General features: G+C 32.1%; 1 protein-coding gene across 1 annotated transcript in view; it reads right to left on the bottom strand.

Moving 5' to 3' along the window:
- LOC129218297 (zinc finger protein 43-like) overlaps positions 1-24,913 on the bottom strand; it is a 101,400-nt gene that overhangs the window by 26,042 nt on the left and 50,445 nt on the right. The window contains exons 6-8 of the mRNA XM_054852531.1: positions 13,787-13,948; positions 5,153-5,466; positions 4,933-5,068 (exon numbers count right to left, since the gene is read on the bottom strand). Of these exons, the coding sequence (XP_054708506.1) occupies positions 4,933-5,068; positions 5,153-5,466; positions 13,787-13,948 (612 nt within the window). The remainder of the gene's footprint in view (positions 1-4,932; positions 5,069-5,152; positions 5,467-13,786; positions 13,949-24,913) is intronic.

The raw sequence follows: 24,913 nt of genomic DNA, 5'->3' as shown, positions 1-24,913 counted from the left end.
ACTCATAAAAGAATCAATTTTTAAAAAATTATTTTAGAATTGCATTTTAGAAACCAATGATAAACCAATCATTTTTTTCTTTCGACACAGTTGCAGCAAAACTAAAATTAAACCATCGATTCAGCATTTAAGTTTTTGGCTCATAAACAAAAACAGACTTTCGTTTTAAAATCTTGAAATGATGGTTTTAATAGAATTTTAATTTATTTGCCTCCATATAAAGCAAAGTTAGGCTGAAAAAAAAAGTAAAAGTTTAATTCTCATATCGGATGCAATCAGATTGCAGTTTTCAAAATGAAAGCACTAAAAGTATAAAAACGGTAAATAAAAAAAGTTTATTCAAGTAAAATAATTTTAGAATTGCCATTTAACAGATCTGCATGATGATTATGTATTATTAACCCGTAACGGGGGATGTGAGATCTCAGAGACCGCTCTATTTACAATTTTTTTTTTAAATTCGTGTAATTAACATATATTTTCCTGTAATTTCTCTTAAATGTTCTTTACACTTATATTAGCACAAGGAAAAAGTATTTTTCAAATTTTGAATCGAAATATACATTTTCTGAGGAAAGTTTGCTAGTCTTAAGATTTTTCGAGAAAATCATATGCAGCAGTAAATAACTAACTACTCGTTATAAAAATGAATCTATTATTTTTTAATGATTTCGTTTTAGTTCTTTAATATCGACAAAACATTTCAGTACCAGAAAATTGATTATATCACGTTATGGGAAAATTTTGATAGCCCATTAACTATTATGATTTCGCGTCGTATTTCGAGGAATAATTCAGCTTTCATTGTCCCTAGAACATCATTGCGTAATGTTTGTAAACATTTGAAATCAATCTCAACCTCATCTAGAATATTTTGTATCTCTTCCGCATAACGCGGATGAGATAAATGAACCTATATCTGCAGTTCTAACCTTATGAAAGCCATGTCTACTACTGCCAAAAATTGTAACACTGAAAAGGAGGTGCGAACTGTGAGACCGCACCTCCCCTGTTAAGGGTTAATATCACTGACATATTCACAGAAAATTCAGAGTCGTGAAAAAAAGGATGAGTAAAGAGGTTTAACACCAGACACTAAATGGCGATAATTTTAAAGTTGGTAACCCTATTTGAAGTGATCACATTTTAATTTATAGATAAATGCTTTTTTTTTTAAAGTCATTAGTGGGGGGGGGGGAGTTCTTGCACTTACAAATAACAACACCACTGCTAAGGATATGATTAAACAAACAAGCAAAATTATTCATTACATTATTTATCGCTTGCATCACAGAAATGTGCTGACTTTTTTTTTTGTACACAGAAACAAGCGTTGTTTTGATTTCAGATTTCCTTTTTCAGTAAACAATTGGAAAAAGATTGTTTTGTTTTGGTTTATAAGTGCGGGAGGCAGGCTGGCAGGCGGCGAACAAGAACAATCACGTATGCAATCATTCTCTCCCTGTGTCAGCAGTTCATGCAAATACATGTCCGACAGTTGCAGACAACATTTTTTTTTCTTTTTTTTCCCTCTGCGAACTACCTTTTTTTTCAGACAACTTTATTTTTCTTAGCACGGACAGAACTGTCTGCAATAGAGTTTTGTTGTCCGTGACATCGTCGCCGTGTCAAGCCATTTCTGCCACTGTGCCTTCTCGAATGTCTGAACATTCAAGTATATTGTTTAAAAAAAATTGAGTTTTTGAAACTCAGATATCAAAAATTTTCCAGAACAGCTCCAAAATTCTGACTATTCCTCTAACATCATTAAAGATGTCCAGAAATGTGTTTTTAGAACTTCATTTTCAAAAAGTTTCCGAAGAGAGCTTCTAAATTTTCATTTCTTTAAGATCACAAATCCCCAAAGATAGTCTAAAATTGAGTTTTTAAAACTAATTTGCGAGGAGAAAAGCCTTTGATGTCTTCAAAGATAACCTTAAGTTGATAACAATTTTGAAAAATAATTGGAAAGTAAATCGGTACCCCCTCTTTCCTTTCATTTCACTAAAATTGCCTAAAAATGCAAATTTTGAAAATTTCTTTTTGGGTGGACTCTGAAACTTGTCCTCCTCCCATCTCTAACACTTACAAAGATTGACTAAAACTGCATTTCTAAGACCTCAATTCGAAATTTTTTCAGGGAGATATCACTTGATCCGCCCCTCTTCTGATTCAAAAACAGTCTAAAACTTTTAAGGACTTATAAATTTTGATATCTATCTTTTGGCATGAAGAGGCAGCTAAAAATCTTGTTGAGCCCTAGTTTGCCCCTCCTTAACGTGAATGCTGGCTGCGCCCATGCTACTGAGTGCTTATTCCAAAAAAAAAAAAAAAAAAATTCTGGGTGTGTGTGTGTGTGGATGGGGTGGGGGGGGGGGGACACTGACAAAATCATTTGAACCAAAATTGGTGGATTGCTGGCCCGCCTCGCCTTCAAAAATTTACAATGTGGTCCTCGAGTAAAGAAGGTTTGAGACCTCTGCTCTAAAGGGTTCAGATCTGTGAGACATGTCAGCCAATTGAGAACTTTTACATTATGTGAATTTAACCAGGATTTTGTTTTGCTTGCAGTGTGAATTGAAGCATTGTCTTGCTGAAATTCCCACTGAGGGCCGCCTATAAGCTCAGCAAATGGTAGGAAATTATCCTCCAATGTTTTATTATAATGCTGTGATGTTTGCCAACCACTGAGAAAGGTCATAACACTTGTACACTCAGTGGTGGATACAAAGGGAGGGTCATGGGGGTCACGACCCTACCCTCCCTAAGCTGTTGACAACAGTATGTGAATGATTACTCAATTCATTAGTCATTTTTGAAAATAAATATTTGAACTACTACTTTGTTTCACTGCTTGTGAATATAATTTGCAACATTTATCCACAATCAGGTGCCTTGTTCTTGGCAATTTGATGCTTTTTATTGACTCCCAAGCAGTTTCAGAAATTTTTCATACACAAAACCATAGGTTCGCTCATAGGGGAGGGGGGGGGAGGGTCAGCCCCCCCTTCAGCTTGACCAACACTAAAATGGTTTTCTGTATACTCCCCTGTGTCCATTGGAGCAAAAGGCTGTCCAAAACATCAGCAAGCCACCACATTGTTGGCAAATAAATACACATATGGGTTTGTGGGGACTCCAGGTCAGTGGACTCCGGAACTCCTCTGACAGCTCCTCCTCTGTTTTACAGCTCCAGTTGATCAGCGCAATCAGTAGCGAACACGCTCGCTACTCAACTCTGCTCAGGAGAGTTAACTCACGTGCGCTCCATCGAAGCGAGGTTGTTCCTGGAGAGCTTGCGACCAGGTGTTTCGCCCGACAGCGAACCTTTCAAATGTTACCTTTTACTGTTTAAAAGTTTTAATGTTTTAGTAGCCTTTGCTCAGTTTTTAATGTTCATGTAGATCTTTTATAAAAATAAATAGTTTTAAAGGATAAGCATTCTAGCGTCCTTAGGTTCCTTTCGCAAGTCAAGCCAGTACAAGGTCCAGCCATCTTGACCATCCAGATTTATCTTTTTTAGCAAAATATTACTGACAGACATTTTGGTCTATATGAGGTATGATTTCAAGCCCACAACCTTCTTTGTGAATTATGATGTGGCTTTAGTTGTTGCTTCTTTTCATTTTGCAGTGAACCATTGTTCCGGTTTCTAAAATTCATTTATGAATCGTATCCTTTGATACCTAAAGTCCTGAGAACCTGTGACCTTCATGAACAGTCATTTGTAGGGAATTTACTAGTCTTTGGATCTGACGATCATCGTGTTTATTTGTCAGTCTCTTAGACGCCATTTTATTTGTCTCCAAGATCTGCGTTTTGCTTTATACTTGCCGTCATTTGATAAAACTCGATAAACAGATTTGTTTGCTCTATTAATAACAGCCAAAATTTCAGGAACAAGATTACCTTCAGCTTTCAATTGCCAAATCTTAGTTGGGAATGCTCAGATTGTCAAACTATCAATGGTTGATAAATAGTTGACATTTTGTTATATTTTTGTCCTTTCAGTCAAAATTATATCTTAATACTTTTTGTTTCTAATGTCTCATTATTTCTATTATACCTATGTTCAACCAAGCTGGAAAAATTGAGTAAAATGGTTATTAAAAGCATGTTATACCTTCTAATCATGTACTTCTTGTGAATTACCTTATCCATGGGGAAAATTGGGAATAGTAAAACTAGTGCTTGCCATTTTAAAGCAAACGGGTGTATTTACATCACACATGTACAAAATTAGTCTAGAAAGTCGCTATGTTGAGCTAAAACAAGAAAAATACATATTTCTTAGAAAGTAAATTGATTACAGAACTTGAAATCTATCATATGGGTTAATTTTCAATATCACTAACCATATGGGTTATATTTATCTCCAAGTTACCTCAACCCACCCAACAGGCCACTGTATTTTCTGTTTAATTTGTTTAGGAAACAATTGTGGATATAAAGAATTTGCCTGACGTATATCCATAACTTTTTATCAAATCATTTTATTGCTTGGAATTTAAATAAGCAGGTTTTAAACATATAACAAAACTTTTTTATTTGTATTAATAAAAATAACATTATTTTTTTGTTTTCTAATATTTTGATTGGAATCATTTTCAATGAAGTATAAAATACTAAAAATAAATCAGTAATTTAGCTTTAAAAAATCATGAGATTCCACAAAAGTGCGACTGAGTTGAAAAAAAGATTTAGTAAAAATTTAATTTTGAACAACATTTATTATTCTCCTAAAATTAGAATTTATATTTGACTCGGGATTTAAAATGTTCATTAACGCTTGGAATATTTCCACAAATTTAGTGAAACAGTAGAGTTGTAGGAACAACTTGATATTGAATGCTAACTTATGTAATGCAAGAATACATACAAGGTTAAAATTTGAAATTTAGCCCAGTTAAATATATGAAAAAAAGAAAATACCAGCATGGCTCCTATAATGATACATTAAAGTTGCTTGTGCTGTAAAACTTTTATTTTTGCAGATCTGGCATGTCAATGGACCTCTTTCTTCTTTCTTTTTTGTACGAAGACCTCTTATGTATTTTAAAGCCAGTTTCTGAAAATGTAGAAAAGGTTTCAATACTCGTTACCAAATTTGAATCAGAATGAAAAAGAGTTTACAAATAAAAATTATACATACCTTTTCACAAGCTTGCAAATTTTCAGGACAATCAGGTTTGAGATCATCAAAACAAACTGGGATTTGACTGCTAATTTCATGACATTTACTACGACAAATTTCATGAATAACACCATCTTCATATACTACCTCATTTAGGAAAGAATCAGATAAGATGCTTTCATCTTCAGAATCAGGATCATTTTCATCAGATGGTAAAAAATTACTCAGGTTATAATAACTTACATTATCTATGGTAGCAGGTGAATTAGAATTATTGTTAACCTTTGTATAATTTTCATGATTGCCATCATCAAAGGAATTTCCGCATTTGCCTGAAAGAACATGAGATAAATTACTTTTCAAAGAAAATACTGGTTTAAATAAAAAGCATTTTTGAATTCCCTTGAGCATGATTTCAGAAATGTGTAAATTTACTAATTTGTGATAAAGAAACAAAGGAATAAACAATTTTGACAGAATTTGAATATTAAGCTTTTGTGATTCCTATTGCATTTCTTTACTATTTTCTTATGTTAAGTCAGTGATCTCCCCGCCCCCTCTCAAAATATAGTCAACTCAAAGTCCCAAGGGGCGGACATAAACTAACTACCAATAATTATTAGTAGTAGTTCCATTAATGGGAAGTTCCCACAGCCTTTCCAAGAGTTTGGGACCTATTGAAAAGTTCAAGATAAAGTGATATTCGAGTCTTCATTAGTTTGATTAAATTAAGTTACTTAATACAGTAGAAGACCATTATAACGCACACCTTGGGACCACAGCTTTTGTGTTATACAGGATTTTGCGTTATATAGATCATTTCACAAATTATGAAATTAACATTCAGAATATCTCTATATATTAGCACTTCAGAATGAGTTTTATCTGCAATGAATATTAAAGAACCAATACTACAATTAGTTATTCCAAATAAATATGTTTCACAATCAAAAGAAAGAGCATTATCCTGCACTTCTGCTAGCTTCATGGTTTGCATAACAGCTGCATTTTTAAGAGTCATCTGGTATTTTCTGTTTATTATGGTTACTAATTCTAAATTTAAAAGCTTTGAATTAAGATGGAATGATGAAAAATTTTCAAAATTTAATTTGCCTAACAATTTTTATTTTTGCAAAGCAAAACAGAGTGATTTTTTAAGCGTCAAAATTTATTGTTTACTTCTGAAAAGTTGCACGGTTTTTAGAGAATTGCGTTATATAGGTCGGCATTATAATGGTCTTCTACTGTATTATGAAATATGCAGCAGAAATCAAACATAAAAGCTGTAGTTAAATAAAATTTTGTTTCTAAGCTTATTTTTTACTTCCTTTTACAAAAAAGGAAGTATTGTACTTGCAAAAAAATTTTCACTCAAAAATCGACCTTAATTTCCATTTTACTCACCCCAAAATGAATGTTGAGTTTTTTTCGACTCGACCACACATGGATAAGTACCCAAGAATGCATAGACATGCAAAATATGCATTTTGACGATTCCAGAGTTAATTACTAAGAGTTATCTCGTGACATCTGTATGTGCGTATGTATGTTGCATAACTCAAGAATCGTGTGTTCTAGAAAGTTGAAATTTGGTATGTAGACTCCCAGTGGGGCCTAGTTGTGCAACTCCCCTTTTGATTGCATTCAGGTGTTTCTAAAGGGGTCTTCTGCCTCTTTTTGGGAAGAAATCATTGTTAATTTCGATGTATACTCAAGTGGTGTTATAATTTGGTGGACACTTGGCAATATATCGCCAGTCTTTTGGTCGCCAAGTTTTGTCGACAACTTGGTGACAAATTTGGCGATTTTTTTAAAAATCTAGTTTTAATTTAGCCCCTAGTAGTAAACTACTGAATCACATTAAAATTGCCAATAATGGGAAAATGACATTAAAATTGGAGTAAAAGGAAGTCATATGATGCACACATCAGCTCATTCTTTCTGTTGTCAGGCTTTTGTGAGACAATAATGATTAATGTAAACAAATCACTAAAGAATACACAAACTTGAAAAGAAAATGGTCACGACATATACACTTCATCATTTTCATTAAATACTTCTTCTACAAAAATAGTGCATTTTCTAGACTTCTTGTCAGGCTCTTGTGAACCAAATAATCAGTTCACTGTAGAAAATGATTTGATTATGGTCAATGAACTGTATCACCTTATTGATAATAGTCATTTTCTCCCTCCAATATTAGAATTCAGTACAAACTAGAAAATCTACACTTTTTGGGAATTCAGAACTTTTTGATTTTTCAGATATTAATAATAATGATATGATATTAATAACAACCATAAAAAAGTTTTTATGTTGTTAATTTTTTTAAAAATGTAAAATTTTCTTAAAAATTACAATAGCTATGATTTACAAAACCCTAATGAGCTATGAAAATAATATTAAAAGGAAGAAAACATTAAAATATAAATTTTCAAAAAATAATAATAACAAAAAGGACAACTTCTTCAGCAATCACAATTAAGTATGGAATGGAAAGCTTAAATTCAATATGAAAGTATCATTTAAAGTAATAAAATGCAATGAAAGTTACATATTTTTTGTCCACACTATTGTTTCGGAACATACTTAATTTTGTTACCAGGGGTCTGGCCAGAGGACCCCCCGTTAACGGACCCTTCACAGAAGTTCTATTAAAAAAAAAAATGGACATTTCACAAAATCCCGATCAACCAAAACGTAACCTTCACAAAATTCTGATAAACAAAAACGCATCTTTCAAAAATTGTTTATTGAAAATGCAAATCTCAAATTAAAATAAAGCATATAATCGTGCATAACACCCAATAAATTTTTGAATCTTTTTTAAAGTTAAATTAGAGGGATCAGCTTACACAAAATCTGCTAATTTTGCAAAAAAAAGGCACTCTTGTGATGCTCCTGCAAGCAATAAATAACTACAACTGCCAAATAAATATAATGCTTGTTGTTTGCTTCTTTGAAAGAAAATTATAGCTGAAAGTTAGTTTGGGGTTTTAAATGATTTTAATTTTTTTTTTATCATAGCAATTTTGCAGCGGTGCTGTTATAAACTTCTCTGAAAAGGCATTGTGAGCACTTTTTTCCCCACTCATGATTTAATAAACAATAATAATACACAGCGAAATGAACTTAGAACTGTAAACTGATAGTAGGGGTGGGGGGAAAATGTGATCGCTTCAGATAGGGTTACCAACTTCAAACTTATTGCTACTTAGTGTCTGGGTGACTTTATTAGAAAACAAGTCTCATCATTTTACAGGGTTCCCACTCTATCGGCAGATTAAAAAATAGGGCCTTTATCCCGTTCGGGATGAACGACGCATCTTTGCGTCAGCGCTAGGTGGCATGCTAAAATGCATTTTAGCAAGAAATTTCAGTACTCAAAAACTTACTTTTTAATAATAACTTCCCTTAAAATCTGGTTGAAAACATTTGCTTAAGTATAGACTTCGATGAGCATTTCGCTTCTTTTGAAACTGTTTAACTGTGTAAATGTATGATACAACCGTGACAAACCATTTTTTATGAATCACCGGGGTGGATGAATTTTTTACACGTGCGAAACAGGCGACTCGGTATGTCTATGGACTGATTTCTGGATTTGTTTTTATGTTTTTAATGTTTTGTTGACAAATGGAATGTTTTTTATCAGGTTGAACAATGGATTTGGTTATGTTTACGTGGATTTCAAGGTAAGACAATTTTGTTACAGGCAGGTACTGTCCCGTGGAAGCTAATTATCGGAACTTGTTTTTCTAATTAGTCGAGGCGAAAACCCCAGCTTTTAGTTTTAGGTTTGAGTTCTAGTTTATTGTTTTTAGCTTAGCAAGTGGTGCGTTTGTCCATTGTTACTCTATATTACATGTACTGGAGCTTAAACATTCTCTTCCATTTCATAGTTAAAATTTTGGTCTTTTGACCATAATTAATGAATCCTCCACGGCTGATGAGCTCTGGATTCACTCTTTAAGCTCTTTCACTCTTAATAGCTGTTGGCATTTTTCCTTTTTATCATCATTTGTTATTTGTAATTCTGTTTGCTTAATTTTATATATATATATATATATATATATATATATATATATATATATATATATATATATATAAATAGCAAAATTCTTTGTTAAATCTAATACGATACAAATTATCAGTTTATTACGCTGTAGCTTTTAAGCAAATGTCTTTGCTTGTTTATTAAATGTGAAAGGGTTTGTCAAATCCTAAAAAATAGGGCCTTTGATTAATTTTTATGGTTTTTGACTACTAAATATGGCTTTTAGAGGGGCCCCTAAAAGAATACTTGAAAACAGGGCCATTATAGGGGCTTTTGAGGGCTCGTGGAAACCCTGTTTTATTAGCTTGGCAATATTTGCATTTTTACGGTGCAATGTTTAACTTATTTTGGTAGAAAATTATATGGGTTTGATTTTTTGATGCTAACAAGGATGTTTAACTTAAAATAAACTTTTATTTACCGTTTTTTTCTTCAGATGCCTACATGTTGAAAAATGCAAACTTTTTACATCCGATATGAGAATCATATTTTATTCTTTTTTCAAGCTAACTTGGCTTTATTAGGACATAAATAAATGATAAATTTCTTTATTTCTGTTACAACGCTTATTTCAAGTTTTTAAATCAACATTCCATTCTCTTTTATGAGTCGATGATTTTTTTTTTGCTTCAACTATGTCCACAGATTTTTATGATGTGTTTATAATAGGACTCTAAAATGCAATTCTAAAATAATTTTATCAAAAATATTTCTTTTACAAGCCATTTTTATTGGGGATTGCGATTCCTTTGCATCCGCTATGTGAATCGGATTTTTCGAATTTTTGATGTTCAGTACGCTTTGTTTAAGGTAAACAAATAAATTCTCTTTCTATTTTTGTTAAAAACACGGAGTTTATAATGTTTAAATATAATTCTGTGCTCTTTAAGAGTGTCTTGAGTCAAAAAGTTAAATGCTGAACCTCTGCATGAATTGTATTTTTTGTTACAATTATTTTTCAATTATTACATTTCTAGTATAATGTAACATAATGTAGAATGGTAGATAAATATTGATACTTGAGGGGTGCCCATCTCCCAGAGAGTGATGCCGCCCTTCCCCCTCAATACTAGGAAAACACTCAACTTCAAGTTTTAATGATACAGTTTGTGCCATCTAAAAACTGAAATTTTGTTTGCAAAAAAAAAATTTACTTTTTTTTGCAAAATTACTTGATTTTTCACAAAAATAATTGATTTTTCACAAAAAACGGACCTTGTGAAAAATCCTGGCAGACCCCTGGTTACTAAAAACTTTTTCTTGAATTCGTTTGGTACCAAAAATAATTTCTTGAATTGGATCAAGATAAGGGACGATGTACAGAAGTATTCAAATTTGAGCAATTATCTAATGGATATATGAAAAAAAAGTGTTAAATGACGTACATTAATTTTATTTTCATTAAAGCCTTATAACAATTAGATTGGTTTTTAGAGGTTTCTGGATTTAGGAATTCTGGACTTAAGCTTTTACTGTACAATTTTCCTTCTTTTGTCATCAATTTCTTAGAAACATTTTAGTTCACAAAGGAGAAAATGCTGTTATCACATTGTGAGAATATAAATGTATGTCTTTTACTCTTTTCCTGCTTTTTTCTTTGTGTTTCTACCCTGTCACCACTATCAATGCCTTTGCACAAGTTTGAAAATTACACTATTTTGCTAAAACTAAGATATTTTTCTCAATAAATCATCCTCATACTTTTACATTTTGGAAAGAATCTAGAGTTCATTTTGATCATGTCATACTTAGTTCAGCAGCATACTATTATTTTACTGGCATCAAGAGCAGTAACAGTCTGGCCTGTGTATTGTGCCATAATAACTGTAACCACTAAGTAATGGAATTCATTTACTCTTTCTGAAACAATCGATTTCTGTACATAAAAACAATGTCTGTCAAATCAATTTTGTTGAAAATGTGACTCAAGGCTTTTCTGAAACTGGAAAATTTAAATACTGTTGCCCAAAAAGCACTTATTTTTCATAAAGAAATAATTTTTCTTGAAATAAATACAATAAAATTTTAACATAAAAAAATTGCTAATAAATCAAGAGTCTGTCTAGGATTTTTCACAGGGCCCGATTTTTGCGAAAAATCAAATAATTTTGCAAAAAAAAAAAAAAAATGTAAAAACGAAATTTCAGAACTTTGAGATGGCGCAAACTGCATCACTCTCTGGGAGATGGGCACCCTTCAAATATTTATCTACCATTCTACATTAAGTTAAATTATACTAGAAATGTTATATGTATAGTATTTAAAATAATTGTAACAAAAAAAAAAAAAAAATCGGGCAGGGGTTTGGAATTTAAGTTTTTGACCCAAAACACTTCTAAAGAGCAAAGAATTTCGTTTAAGATCTTAAAAATTCCATGATTCTAACAAAAATAAAAAGATTTTAATGGTTTACCTTATTGTTAACAAAGACTTTCTTAACAAAGTGCACTAAACATCAAAAATTCGAAAAATCCGATTCAAATAGTGGATGCTAAGAGATCGGAATCCTCAAAGTAAAGGCATCAAAAGTATAAAAACGGCTTGAAAAGAAATATTTTCGATAAAATTATTTTAGAATTCCATTTTAGAGTCCAAGGATAAACATATCATTAATATCTGTGGACAGAGTTAAAGCAAAATAAATTAATAAAAACCATCAATTTTAGGATTTTAATTTTTAACTCATAAAAGAAAATGGAATTTCCCTTTAAAAACCTGAAATAAGCATTATAACAAAAGTAAAAAGACTTTCCATTTATTTACATCTTAATAAAACAAAGTTAGCTTGAAAAAAATATGATTCTCATATCGGATGTAAAAAGATTGCATTTTTCAAAATGTAGGCATTGAAAGAAAAAAATGGTAAATAAAAAAGTTTATTTAAAGTTAATCATCCTTCTAAGCATCAAAAATCAAAGAAATATAATTTTCTCCCAAAATACGAGTTAAACATCACACTGTAAAAATGCAAATATTGCCAAGCTGTTAAAATGATGAGAATATTTTCTAATCAAGAGACTATAAAGGTTTAACACCAGAAGCTAAGTGGCCAATAATTTTGAAGTTGGTAACCCTACCTGAAGCGATCCCATTTTCCCCCCCACCCCTATTATCTGTTTAGAGGTCAAAGTTCATTTCGCTGATATATTCATTATTGTTTATTGAATCATGAGCTGGAGAAAAGTGCTTACAACACCTTTTCAGAGAAGTTTACAACAACACCACTGCAAAATAGCTGTGATAAGAAAAACAAGCAAAATTATTTAAAACCAAACTGACTTTCAGCTGTTAATTTCTTTCAAAGAAACAAACACCAAGCATTATATTTGTTTGGCAGTAGTAGTTATTTATCGCTTGCAGGAGCATCACAAGAGAGCCTTTTTTTTTTTTGCAAAATTAGCAAATTTTATATCTGGTGTACAAATAAGTTTTAAAGGATTTTCAAGAGATGGCCTCGCTAGTATCAAATTGAAATGACAATACTGCAACTAACTTCATTTCATAACCTCATCACCCTAACCATCATAACCCTCAAAGCTGAAATGGGAAGTCCTACCCCATCTGCCATATAGCCCAGACATTGCCCTTTTAGACTACTATTTGCTTTCATCGATGGCACATGCTCTTGAGGATCAGCAAGCACTCCCACTCTTTTGAAGAATCAAAAGACGCATTGTGTTTTCGAGATGGCCTCAAAAATTGCCAGAAAGTTGGGAAAAAGTAGTGGCCAACGATGAACAATAATTTGAAAAATGAATGTGAAACCATTTCTTCACAATAAAGCGTCAAATTTGAAAAAGAAATCCTTTAAAACTTATTTGTGCACCAGATATAAGCTCTGTTCCTTTTAATTTAACTTTAAAAAAGGTTCCAAAAATTAACGGTTTTATACATCAAAATATACATTGTATTGATTTCAGATTTGCTTTTTCTTTCACTAAACAACTTGTGAAAGATCCGTTTTTGTTGGTCAGAATTTTGTGAAGGAACCGTTTTGGTTGATTGCGATTTTGTGAAAGGTCTGTTTTGGTCGATCAGGATTTTGTGAAAGATCTTATTTTCGTTGATCGGATTTTTGTGAAGGGTCCATTAACGGCCCCAAATTTCCTCTGGCCAGACCCCTGTAAACAATAGAAGAAGAATCGAAATTTTATATGAAAATATAAAATACTAAACTCTCTAGTAAAGAAACTTTTGAATAAAATTTAGCATCAAAAAAAAAAAAAAAAAAATCTATTAACTACTGTAGACAGCTCATAACATTTTAATATTATTATTAAAAGTTTAGAAATTTCTGTCCTTTTTTTCCTTGATCCCATATATAGTAAACCTTATCAAAAAAATTACATGAAAAATGTTATTTTTATTTTCAAGGGAAAAAAAAGTGAACAAAATTGGGTTAATTTGGCAAGGAAATAGAAAAAAAAAAAAAACATTAGCACATTCCAGGAAAGAAATTCCTTACAACAACATCACTTTTCAAACACGATTAAAATAATTGGAAATAATAAATTCAAAAACAAATAAAATGTTTGCAACTGTGCATAATTTAGAAAAACAGTTTAAGAAAATAAATATCAAAATGCAAAACTTACTACAAATTGTAGCATTTCCAACCTCTGCAATCTCTGCTATGTGAGGAAGCAATGGAATATATACATATGGAAATGGTGGTGTAGGAATAACAATTGGTGGCTTTCTCCCTGTACATTTAGGGCTCAAGTTATATGATTTACACTCACTTTTATAGTTTTCAGCTGCATTATACAAATCACAGTCATATGTTTTGCCATAGACAGATGTATAAGAATGATCATGGTGAGGCATTGAAAGAGATTTCCCAATGAAGTTATCACAGTCCAAAATTGATGTATCATCAAATGATTCGCTAGTATAGAAATCTTCATTCCAATGCACTACACAGTCTGACTGAGAATTGCTAGAACCTCCTTTATGTTTCTTCTTATGCTTCACATGAGATTTGTTTTTTACATTTATGATTGAATTACATGGGTCAGAAGACATGCATTTATTTTTTGCAGTTTCTTGTTGACAAAAAATATCATCAGAATATGAAGGGAAAGTAGAAGATAAAATAAAATCACCAGGAGTGGTACTGGTAACATGATGATTGCTAGCTGTACTTGTACATTTTTCTATGCCTGTTAAACATTTTTCTTTAGGATACATGTAAGGAAAATTATATTTTGATAAGTTTTCAGATTCTGTTCTTTCTGGAGGCAGGTCCCATAAGGTTTCTTTTCTTTTCTTAAAAATCTGTTTTCCTTTTTTCCTTTTCCGAGAGCTTTTGGGGCTCAAATCTATGGAAGTAAAGAGAAAAACATATTAAAAAAATCTAAAATACTAATGGAGCAATTCACCTCTGACAACCTTTATTCATTTTATCAAATACAAAGCAATAAATTGTTAATGGGGTTTACTTTAAATTCAAAAACATACCTGGAATACCATGTTTATTTAAGATTCTACATATAGTGGAATCTAAATTGAGGAATCTATTAGGATTGAGAATTTTACTTGTTAAATCTGGTGTTTTCATAAAATAAGGGAGAATAACATTTGTTTTAAAAATTTCTACAGTTATCTTAAAAAAACAACAACATATGACAATCCAAAGGTCCATAAAACACACACACACAATTGGACATTTATTTATTAATCAAGGCATTATTTAATTCAGACAAAAATCATCTTTTACATGATTCAAGTTTGGTAAAAGATTTAAAAATTGAAAATTCAGTGGCGCAACAGCCCATGGGGGCGAAGGCCTACTATGTCCATCTAAGTGTATTAAAAAACTGAAGTGCAACCAAATTTTTTGTTCTTGACTATGGAAATTTTTTTGCTCCACTTAATCAAGGGTTGAAAATATTGTATCATCGTGCATGTCATGCTCTATTGAATATTTTTTAGAAGTATCAAAACCACATAAGGAATTGGTAAAATAAAATTTTGGTTGGGGTTTCATCTTCACCTTGAGTATCGTAATTGCTTTTTAAGGAATCTGACTGTTCCTCTATTTCATTAAATTCACTTATATTTTAGCAAGCCCATCAGTAAGGAGGGTCAGGAAGGGACAATTGTAACCTCCCTGGCTTTGACAAATCAATAAATTGACATAGATTATTATTATTATTATTATTATTTTTTTTTTTTTTTGATGGAATATATAATTTGTACCTTTTGCTCCACCCCCCCTGCAGAAAAAATTGAAATGACAGGCCTGATAGCAAGGCAGCTGCTCATCACAACAACACAACCAGAATTTACCATCAGGATGGGGGGGGGGGGGGGGGGGTCATAAGACTCCTTATCTAATATATAAAAATCTTGTCACAGTGTTAGTTATTGAACTCCGAAACAGCTCCACCGACTTTCATGAAATTTTTTAGGAGCATTTGTTAGTTATGAGAATAGGATATAAAGTATATTTCATATCGCTAGGTAATCAGGGTGTCCCTATTCAGAATTGCTTTTTGAAAATTATTGTAAAAACCATTGTTGAAAATAATTGTAAAAACCATTGTAGAAAATTATTGTAAAAACTATTGTTGAAAATCATTGTAAAAGCCTTGCTTAAATTAATTACAAACATTTCATTTGTAGACAAACTGAAGATGGCAGCAAAAGTTTTTAAATCCAATATATTAAAATCTCAGGTCACAGTGTTTGTGTTTGAACTCCTCCCAAACCGCTCGACTGAGTTTTATGAAATTTTTGGTAGGTATAAGAATGGGTAGTAAAATATATTTCATACTGCTAGGTAGTTAGGGTGTTCCCAGGGTTCGCATTACACGCTATAGCGGGTTTTTTAAACAAACTCACTGGAAAGGGAAGCAACTTTCCTGAAAAATCTGGTCCCAGGGACCCAGAAAACCCAAAAGATAAGAAACTGAAAAAAAATTGGGATAAATGCTAAAGCTCTATTTAGTAAATGCTTTTAAGCTTCAATGACCAGGAGAATCAACAGAAAGGGATTAAAATGACCCTATCTCTTTATCAGCTATTCAAACACACCCCTATTGTTGACCAGTCAATGGAATTTTAGTGATAAGACTGGAGCTTACAGTGACCTCTTGGGCAGAGCTCAAGGAGCAAAATATTGCAAGTTCATAAATAGCCCATTGTATTCTATTCTAAGAATGAGCTCTCCCTCAACTTTTATCTTGAGGAAATTCCTAAAAATAGCAATAAAGACTAAAAGTAAGAGTGGTTTCAATGCAATCTTCAGGATTAATACAAGACAACTACAGTAAAAATATAGCTATTTTGCATTTATGTAACCAGAATTACTTTTGAAAATCATTATTCTGCATCCGCAATAAAAGGAGGGGAGAAAAAAAAAATGCCGAACATTTTGCAGATCGCGCTAAACACTAAACTCTGAACTTTACATTTTTCTTGTTAAATTGCTGATGAATACTTGAATTTTATACAAAAGCACTTTAACTTCGTTCTCTTTCTAGTAATTCATCACTTTCTGATGGGCTATTTTTATGGTATTAATCAATTTTGAAAATAGCACAAAAGCCAACACAAATATTTTGAAATAAAATGAAATATACTGATTTAAGATTACAAATAAGCAATTTTCACACTTATATGAGAAAATGTTTTGTTTTTGCGTTAGGTTCATTTGCTCACATTTCTTTTTTATTATTTATGTAATTGCCAATAATAATTTGGGGGGAGGGGGATGTTCGCTTTTTTCACTATTATGTTAAAATCCATTTTTAAAGTAAATTTTGAGTTAATCTCATTGTAACTGACCCAGGGTTCCCAATAGAGCGCGAGACCGCGAGAATCTCGCACTTTCAAACGAAATCTCGCATAAAAAATATTTTGATGCGAGACATTCTCGCGCCTATAAATATTTAATCAAAGTGCGAGATTCTCGCGAATTATCAGGCCACATAACCACAAAAAGAAAAAAGAAAAAAAAATCCTTTAAATCGGCGATTTCGGAAAGTTCTGACAAATTTTTCAGCCTCTCGCTACAACGTATCTCTTTTCTTCATAACCAGTTTTACCACCAAAACACTTGAAACGAAGGAGAGATTTCTGAGATCTAACCTGTCTTGCCAGTACGCCCATCGATCACTAAGCAATTGTCCAACACGTCAATGGTCACCCACTAGTGGCTAGGGAGATCATTTTAGCAAACGTGCTTTGTGCATGTTTCGCCTGGAAAATATTCTCACTCATCCTTAGCAATGGAAAAGTATCTACTTGCGAGTTCTAATGTTTCAAATAAAAAGAAAATGGAAAATAGTGAGAAAGAAAATGATCAATTAAATATGCCACCGGAAAAAAAGAAAAAGCTTGACAAATATCAACCAAAATGGCAAAGTATATATGATTGGCTGGAAACGGAAGAAAAAAATGGAGTTATCCTTATGTTTTGTAAACTTTGCCGAGCCCACAAGAAGCGTAATCCATTTGCAAAAGGTAAATTCAAAGTATTTTATTTATTAATTTTTTCATCTAATAATTACAGTAAAAACTCAATTATTTGTCCTGTATTTAAATCCAAAAGAAATCCAAATTTTACCAAAATCCAAAGTAATGATTTAATATTTTATCAGTAAATATTTTATAAGTCGCTCAAAAAAATTATTTTTAAAATAAAAGTTGCAACTATGAACGAAAAAAAAAATTTAACAGTATACCAATGGCCTAATTTTTTTTTCTTATTCTTGGATAAGGAAATGCAAATAACGAGTTATAATATATATTTAAAAAAAAAAATATTTTTATATGAGTACGAAATTTGTACATTACCAAATTTTAATTCAATCATTGAATTTTATTATTATTTGGAAAAATAAAAAAACATTTTGTATTTAAAGCTTAAAACAACTGTTTCAAAGAGAGTCGCCGAATCATCTTGCAGGGATATTTTGCGAATGCTTGAAATATTGCTAAGCTTGATTCTTAGCTCGTTTCCAACACGACGTGAAATTAAAGAGAAGAAATTTGTTCCCATAAGATTTTTTAAAAATGATAGAAGTAGGAATTCAGTTAACTTGAACGAGCTTTTACTGTACATGTATTGTTTGTGAGTTTGTGACATTATTTCTGTTAATTAGTGTATCATGTAAGGGTGGATCCAGTGATTGCTTTTAGTGATATTGTTGTTGGAAGAGAGTGGCGGTGGGGAGGAGAGGGGGCATAAAAGGAACATTCGAAAGAAGATGGGGTGTAAGGGGGGAATTTTTAGAAATTCAAATTTCCAAAATAATATTTTTGGCTGTATTTGGTTGATTTTATGAAAGGGAGGGGGGGGGGGGAGCATGCCTCCGTCACCCTTACTCTGGATCCGCACTTGGTGTCAAGGTAGAAAATAGTGTTAATGTTAAACAATCATCCAAAAACAAAAATTCCTAAAAATATTTTTTATAACTGCATTATCCTTAAAATAACAACGTCCATAAACAAATTTAAAAACTAAATAAATAAAAAAACCGCCAAGAAATATAAAATTCAATAATACGTAGAGTTGTGTTGTATACTTAAATTTCATTTTAAATTTTAATAGTCTTAACTATGTAGCATCTGAAAAATAAAATTAAGAAAATGAAATTATTTACTTTTTGATATTAAGCTGTCCGCCGAAAGTTAAAATGTCATTAAAATGATAAATATTACAAAAAAATAAATAAATAAATAAATAAATTCTCAGACAGCCTGTGCACTAAATTTTATAGCTGTAAATTTGGTAGTTTACTCGTAGTTTGAATTTCTTCGATACACTAACAGAAACTTTTTGTAATAAATAGATATAAATCCGAATATTCGTTTATTTTTATTCAAATTACTTTTGTTTCAGAGGGTTGTACTTCGTATAAAACAACTTCTCTGGATCGCCATGAAATGTGTAAAGAACATTTGCAAACCATTGAGGCAGAATCCTGCAAAAAAGTATGCAAGTAGCTACGGTAAATTTAGACAACAGAAATAAATCATTTTTAATTTCTTGTTTAAAAAGCGCGCTGTTCGTAGCAGTCAATGAATTGCCAAATTCGCTATTTGGTAATCTTCAACAGTTCATAAAACTCCAAGGATGTGATGTTAAAAATTCCAAAATAAGATATGAACACAGTGATTCTGTGAAAGAACTTCATTCATGCATTGCTGAGGTGATTGAGGATAATCTTTTGGAAGAAGTGAAACAAGTGGGTGTTTGCTCATTAATTTGTGATGAAACGTGCGATTTGGCCAATGAAAAACATCTCGGCATTAACATTAGATATGTAACGAATGGAAAAGTAAAATGCGAATTTTTGGAAAATATTTCTATCCAGGATGGTAAAGCTGATACATTAATGTTTTCTATTCAAGAAATGTTGGATAAAAAAGGAATCAACATTTCAAAAATGGTTGCGTTGGGCTGCGATGGTGCGCGAGTTATGTTGGGAAAAAATGCAGGCTTGATTGCTCGTTTGAAAGAGGTAAATCCCTGTATAATTGCAATACATTGTACAGCTCACAGACTGGCTCTTGTTATGCAGGATGCTGTCAAAAATTTACAGAGCATTCGTTCTTATAGCGATACAGTCAGAGCAATATTCGCATACTTCAATGCTTCAGCTGTCCGATCAGCAAAGTTAGCAGCTGTTCAAAAATTAGTAAGTGAATCGGTAGTGAAATATGTAACATTTCACTCTATTCGCTGGTTGTCGCTACATAAAGCTGTAGAAGTTCTATATAAAACTTTGAACTCGCTCATGGTCTATTTGGACTCGCAAACGGAGAGAAATGACCCAACAGCACCTGAACTATTGAGATCCGTAAGACATATTAGGTTTGTGTACATAACACACATTTTGAACGATATACTACCAATACTTACTAATCTTTCGAAAGCATTTCAATCAGATTCAGCAGATTTATCTATTGTCATGCCCAAAATTCATGCTGCAGGAATACACTTAGAAAATTTAAAACACAGTCCAGGCGTGAATGAAAAGCGATTCATTCACAATATTATCGTAAATGAAGAAAATGATAGGGAAGAAATGGAAGGCGCTAGCGAAGGTTATTACTCAACGATTAATAAAAAGATAATTTCAGCTTCCTCACTGGATCAGCTCACTGCCACTAAAATGTCATTAATAAATTCAATTAAAGAAAGTATGGATTTAGATTCCCAGAAGAATCTATGAATATTATTCAAAACTTTAGCACCTTTGACCCTTTTTTATTAAAATCTGCTAACAATGAAGAGATGAAAGCAAAAGTGCTATCGTTAGGAAACCATTTTGTTACTTACGTAAATTGCGAAAAACTGATTGAAGAATATGAAGATGTTTCTGTTATGCTGAAGCATAGTTACAAAGATTTAAACCTAAGTAAAGTGGCAGAACTGTTTCCGCGAAAATACAAAAATACATACCCGAACACATCAACATTAATGGAAATTCATTTGGTGATACCCATAAGTTCAGCCTCTGTTGAGAGATCCTTTAGTACCCAAAATAGAATCAAAAATAAGTTTCGAAATAGACTTGCTCCAAAAACGCTCAGCAATTTAATACGCATATCTGATGCAGGTGTAGACTTGGAGAACTTTCCATATGATGTAGCTGCCACTAAATTTAATGAACGCAAAAATAGGCGGTGCTAAATCCTTACTATGTAAATGTGGAACTTTGTAATTTTTATGGAATAAAAAATTCTTTAAATAAATTTTCTCACTCAGTTTTTTCAAATCTCACTCAACTTTTAGCAAGTGGCGATATTCGCCCACCCATTTTCCCGTCCCTATTGGGAACCCTGAACTGACCAAATAGTTTCTCACATAACTAAGTCTTGCAAGTGTATTATTTGAAAATAATTTTACAATGATAATCACAAAAAATTAGGGCAAAATTAACCAATTTATTTTATTTCATGCCTCTTTTCCCCCCAAGCATAAATATTTTTATATTATTCATTTATACACTAAGATTTTCTGTTAAAAATTTAAGGGACTAATTTTTTCCACCAAAGGACACAAATATATTTCATTAATGGGTCCCAGGGACCCAGGTTATGGATAGTTGAGCGCAAACACTGTTCCTGTCCGAAATTTGTTTGGCTATCAAATGTCAGAATGAGCTCTCGTAAAACAATGAAAACCCTCAGTAGTTTAAAGTATTTATTTGTTGCCATCCTCTATTTGTTAACAAAACAAATGTTTTTAATGAATTTAAGCAAGGCTTTTTCAATGATTTTCAATTTCAATCTTTGGAAAATTCACGATTAAAACATAGGAGAGTGCAGGTAGGAGGGTAAAAATTTGCGGATGCCAAATAAAAAAAAAGGTCAACATAAGAAAAAGAAGGAAAAAAACTGCATAGAGATATCGTAATTGAACTCCTTAGCATATTTGGCGAGACAAAGCAGATTTTTTTTTAATGCACCCCAGGTGGAACAAACAAATCATTTCTCATTTCGCCGATTCTCGAGCATTTTTTGGCATTATTGTATGGCGGTAGAACTATTCATGCAGTGTTTAACCTGGCATGGCACTTAATATTCAAAATCAGACGAAGTGTGCAGCAACAGAAGAAAACAATCCTCCATTTCCACAGTACTGAAATAACACAAAATTGTCACCTGAGATGAATGCACTATAGCACACGAACATTCTCTTGAAGAACACTGAACAGAACACTGAAAGATATAAAAAACAGCGACAAACTATTCGGCGGCACTCTGTTACTCATTTCAGGCGATTTCAGACAAATACTTCCCTTCATTCCACGATCAAGGTACCCTGACCAGATCAATGCTTGCTTGAAAACATTGCCACTATATCATAACGTGGAAAAGTCTTGCTAAGAATAAAAAAAGTGTGTCCAAAAGCTACAAGATCTAAAGGTTGCTGTCTGAAAATACTGAATGCATAAAATTGCCCACTAATTTCTGCACAATCGTTGATTCTCAAAATGCTCTCATTGACCGCATATTTCCCAATGTATGCACACGATACATAAATTAGGAGTGACTGGCAGAAAAACCATTTAAACAGCAAAAAATGTGGACGGCGAAGATTTAAACTTCAAGATACAGCAGTCATTGCCTGGCGATTTGGTACCATACAAATCGATCGATACAGCTTGGGATGCTAATGAAGCTGTAAATTATACAACTGAGTTTTTGTACTCACTGAATTTATCAAGCATGTTCCCCCACCTTCTACAACTATAAGTTGGATCTCCGGTTATTTGATCTCAAAATTTGAGCCTACCACGGCTGGAAATCTTTGTAAATATGTCCAATTTATTCAAAACCTTTTTCTTATTTGCACTGACAATTGCTTGTCTGTTTCATCCTAGGTGCCGTCTTTGACATGCAATCACAACAAAACTGTGCACTAGCATGGGGTTGGTTACATAAAAAATGATATGTTATCGAAGCCACTATTTTGAATGGTGAATTCCGAGAAAAAATGCTTTGCTGACACGAATTCTAATGATTCCCACAAATCTGCCAATTGAATTCAAACGCCTTCATTAAGTTGGCATTTGCAATGACAATCAATAAGTCGCAAGGATAAACAATGTGTGTGTTTGCGACTTAGATTTTGACACTGTGTTTTTCACACGGACAATTATAGGTGGCATGCAGGGCCGTGCTTAGGGGGTGGCAAACTGTGCAGGGCTGGTGAAATATTTTGAAGTTTAGGGGCCGCTAAAATATTACAAGAGAATAAAATACTTCTGTGTGAAATAGGTATACTTAGTGTACGCGATTGTATTCTGAAAAGATTACAGATAGAAAATTTGTCTTTTTATATTTATTCATTTATTTTCATTTTTACTTTCAACAGAAATTTCAAACTTTTAGTGAAAAAATTGTAAGTTATCATACGATAAATCCTATTAGTGTTATGGACTCATTTATTAGTTTACAATGTTTGATATTTTTTACCGTAGTGTCATCGTTTTAACTATAACTTTTGAACAATCTAAAATATAATTTTTTTAAAAAAATGTATGCACATATTTTGTTTATGTACCACTTGCTTCCGTAATTGCTAGTAGTAAAAATAAGCAAAACATGGGCGGATTTAAGTAGGGATGGGGGGTAGTGCCCCTTCAGTCTTTGGAGGACTTTACACATAGTAACAACACACCTTCCAAAACCTTAAAAGAAAAAATCATGACTTTTTTTTCTTTTTTGAATAGTTCAAAAGTAAAAATGAAGAGAACAGCAAATGTCCATTTCTGAGGAAAAGAAAAAAACACCTTACCCTGTATTACAAGTAGTAAAGCTATCACTGGGTTGTTGAAAATGTATTGAAAATGACTATTTTGAACTGAAAACCATTAGAGAAAGTATATCAATGAAAATATCTGCTGAATGAGCTATGTATTCCGTTGCAATATTTAAAGTAATCGACGATTATTTCAACGAATTAGAAGCTAAAACAATTTTAAAAAAAACGGATTTACCTATAAACAAAGCAAGCTATAGCTTAGGGCACCTGCTTTGTTGAAGGCCCCCTTCTCCCAAAAATTTCACGATTTGTTCCTAAAAAATGAAAAGTACTTGAAAAAATAAATTTCATTTTAAAGTGCGTGAAATCCATGAAAATTTGGAAAAGTGCATACAAACCAGAAATTTTAAAATTTATAAAAAAGGGAGAGGGTAGGGGGAGAAATGCCAAAATATGTCAAATTCAGCTCCTTCCCACATCCTGAATTAAAAATGTAAAAACCACTGTTCTCACGGTTCTGTAACTTGAGGTAAATTTTTGTGACTCACATGTTTCAGTTTATTGAATTCCAAATGCAGTATTTTGGAAATTCTTTTGTATTGCTTGCGTTTATCTTACTTCTACTGCATATTGTTAATCTATTTAAGTCCGAAAAAAATGTAGTACACTAACACTACATCTCTCTATTCTTTTTCGTTTTCTGCACTACTTGTTATTCAAAAAAGTTGTTTTAATGAGAAATCTATAGTTTTTTTTTTCTTTTAAACTAAAAAGAGTTATTTATTACTAAGTTAGAACAATACTGTAAACCCGTACAATCTAGTAATAAATTTCAGAGACTGGAAAGGGCAACTGAAGTGCCTTAAATAATTTTAACTGTGAGTACTTGAAAATAAATCTTTGAAATTTCTAATCAAAGTGTGCTTCAATTTCATTTCTTATCAAATGCATAAATTATGAATTATTGTCCAAATGGGCAGCATGTTACTCTTTCGTTACTTATTTTCTAAATCTGTGTGACATTTCTTTTAAAGGTTTTTTTTTTACTATCGATCATTTTGTATTTAATTCATTGTTGTATTTGAGGGTGGGTTGGATGCGTAATCAAAAACTAATTGAATAATTGAACTGACAGATGATGTAAGGAAATAACAATGCACAATATTCTCCTCTCCCTTGCTTTTTCTCTCTGCTGTCATTGATTTGTCGACCCAAAAACAGTTTTTACTGTGTATAATCGTAATTTGCAAAAGAGTATGTTTACCTTTTTTTTTTTTTGAGATTTTTGTAGTTCCAACTACCCTTTATAGGGCTTCAAAATGCGGAATTTTACACCTATTTAAAAAAAATTTCTCCCCCCAGACCCCCAAAAATTGGAGATATTCTACACCCCATTTAAAAGGTAGCTCTGCATCACTCTCTTCATACTACATATTTCCTATCTTAAGTTCAATTCAGAACAGCACATTAATAAAACGACACAAAAAAAAAGTCA

Source organism: Uloborus diversus, chromosome 3, assembly GCF_026930045.1.
Source record: "Uloborus diversus isolate 005 chromosome 3, Udiv.v.3.1, whole genome shotgun sequence".
NCBI classification, from domain to species: Eukaryota; Metazoa; Arthropoda; class Arachnida; order Araneae; family Uloboridae; genus Uloborus; species Uloborus diversus.
Note: the sequence above shows the minus strand (reverse complement) of the source record. Positions and strands in the feature narration are given on the sequence as shown.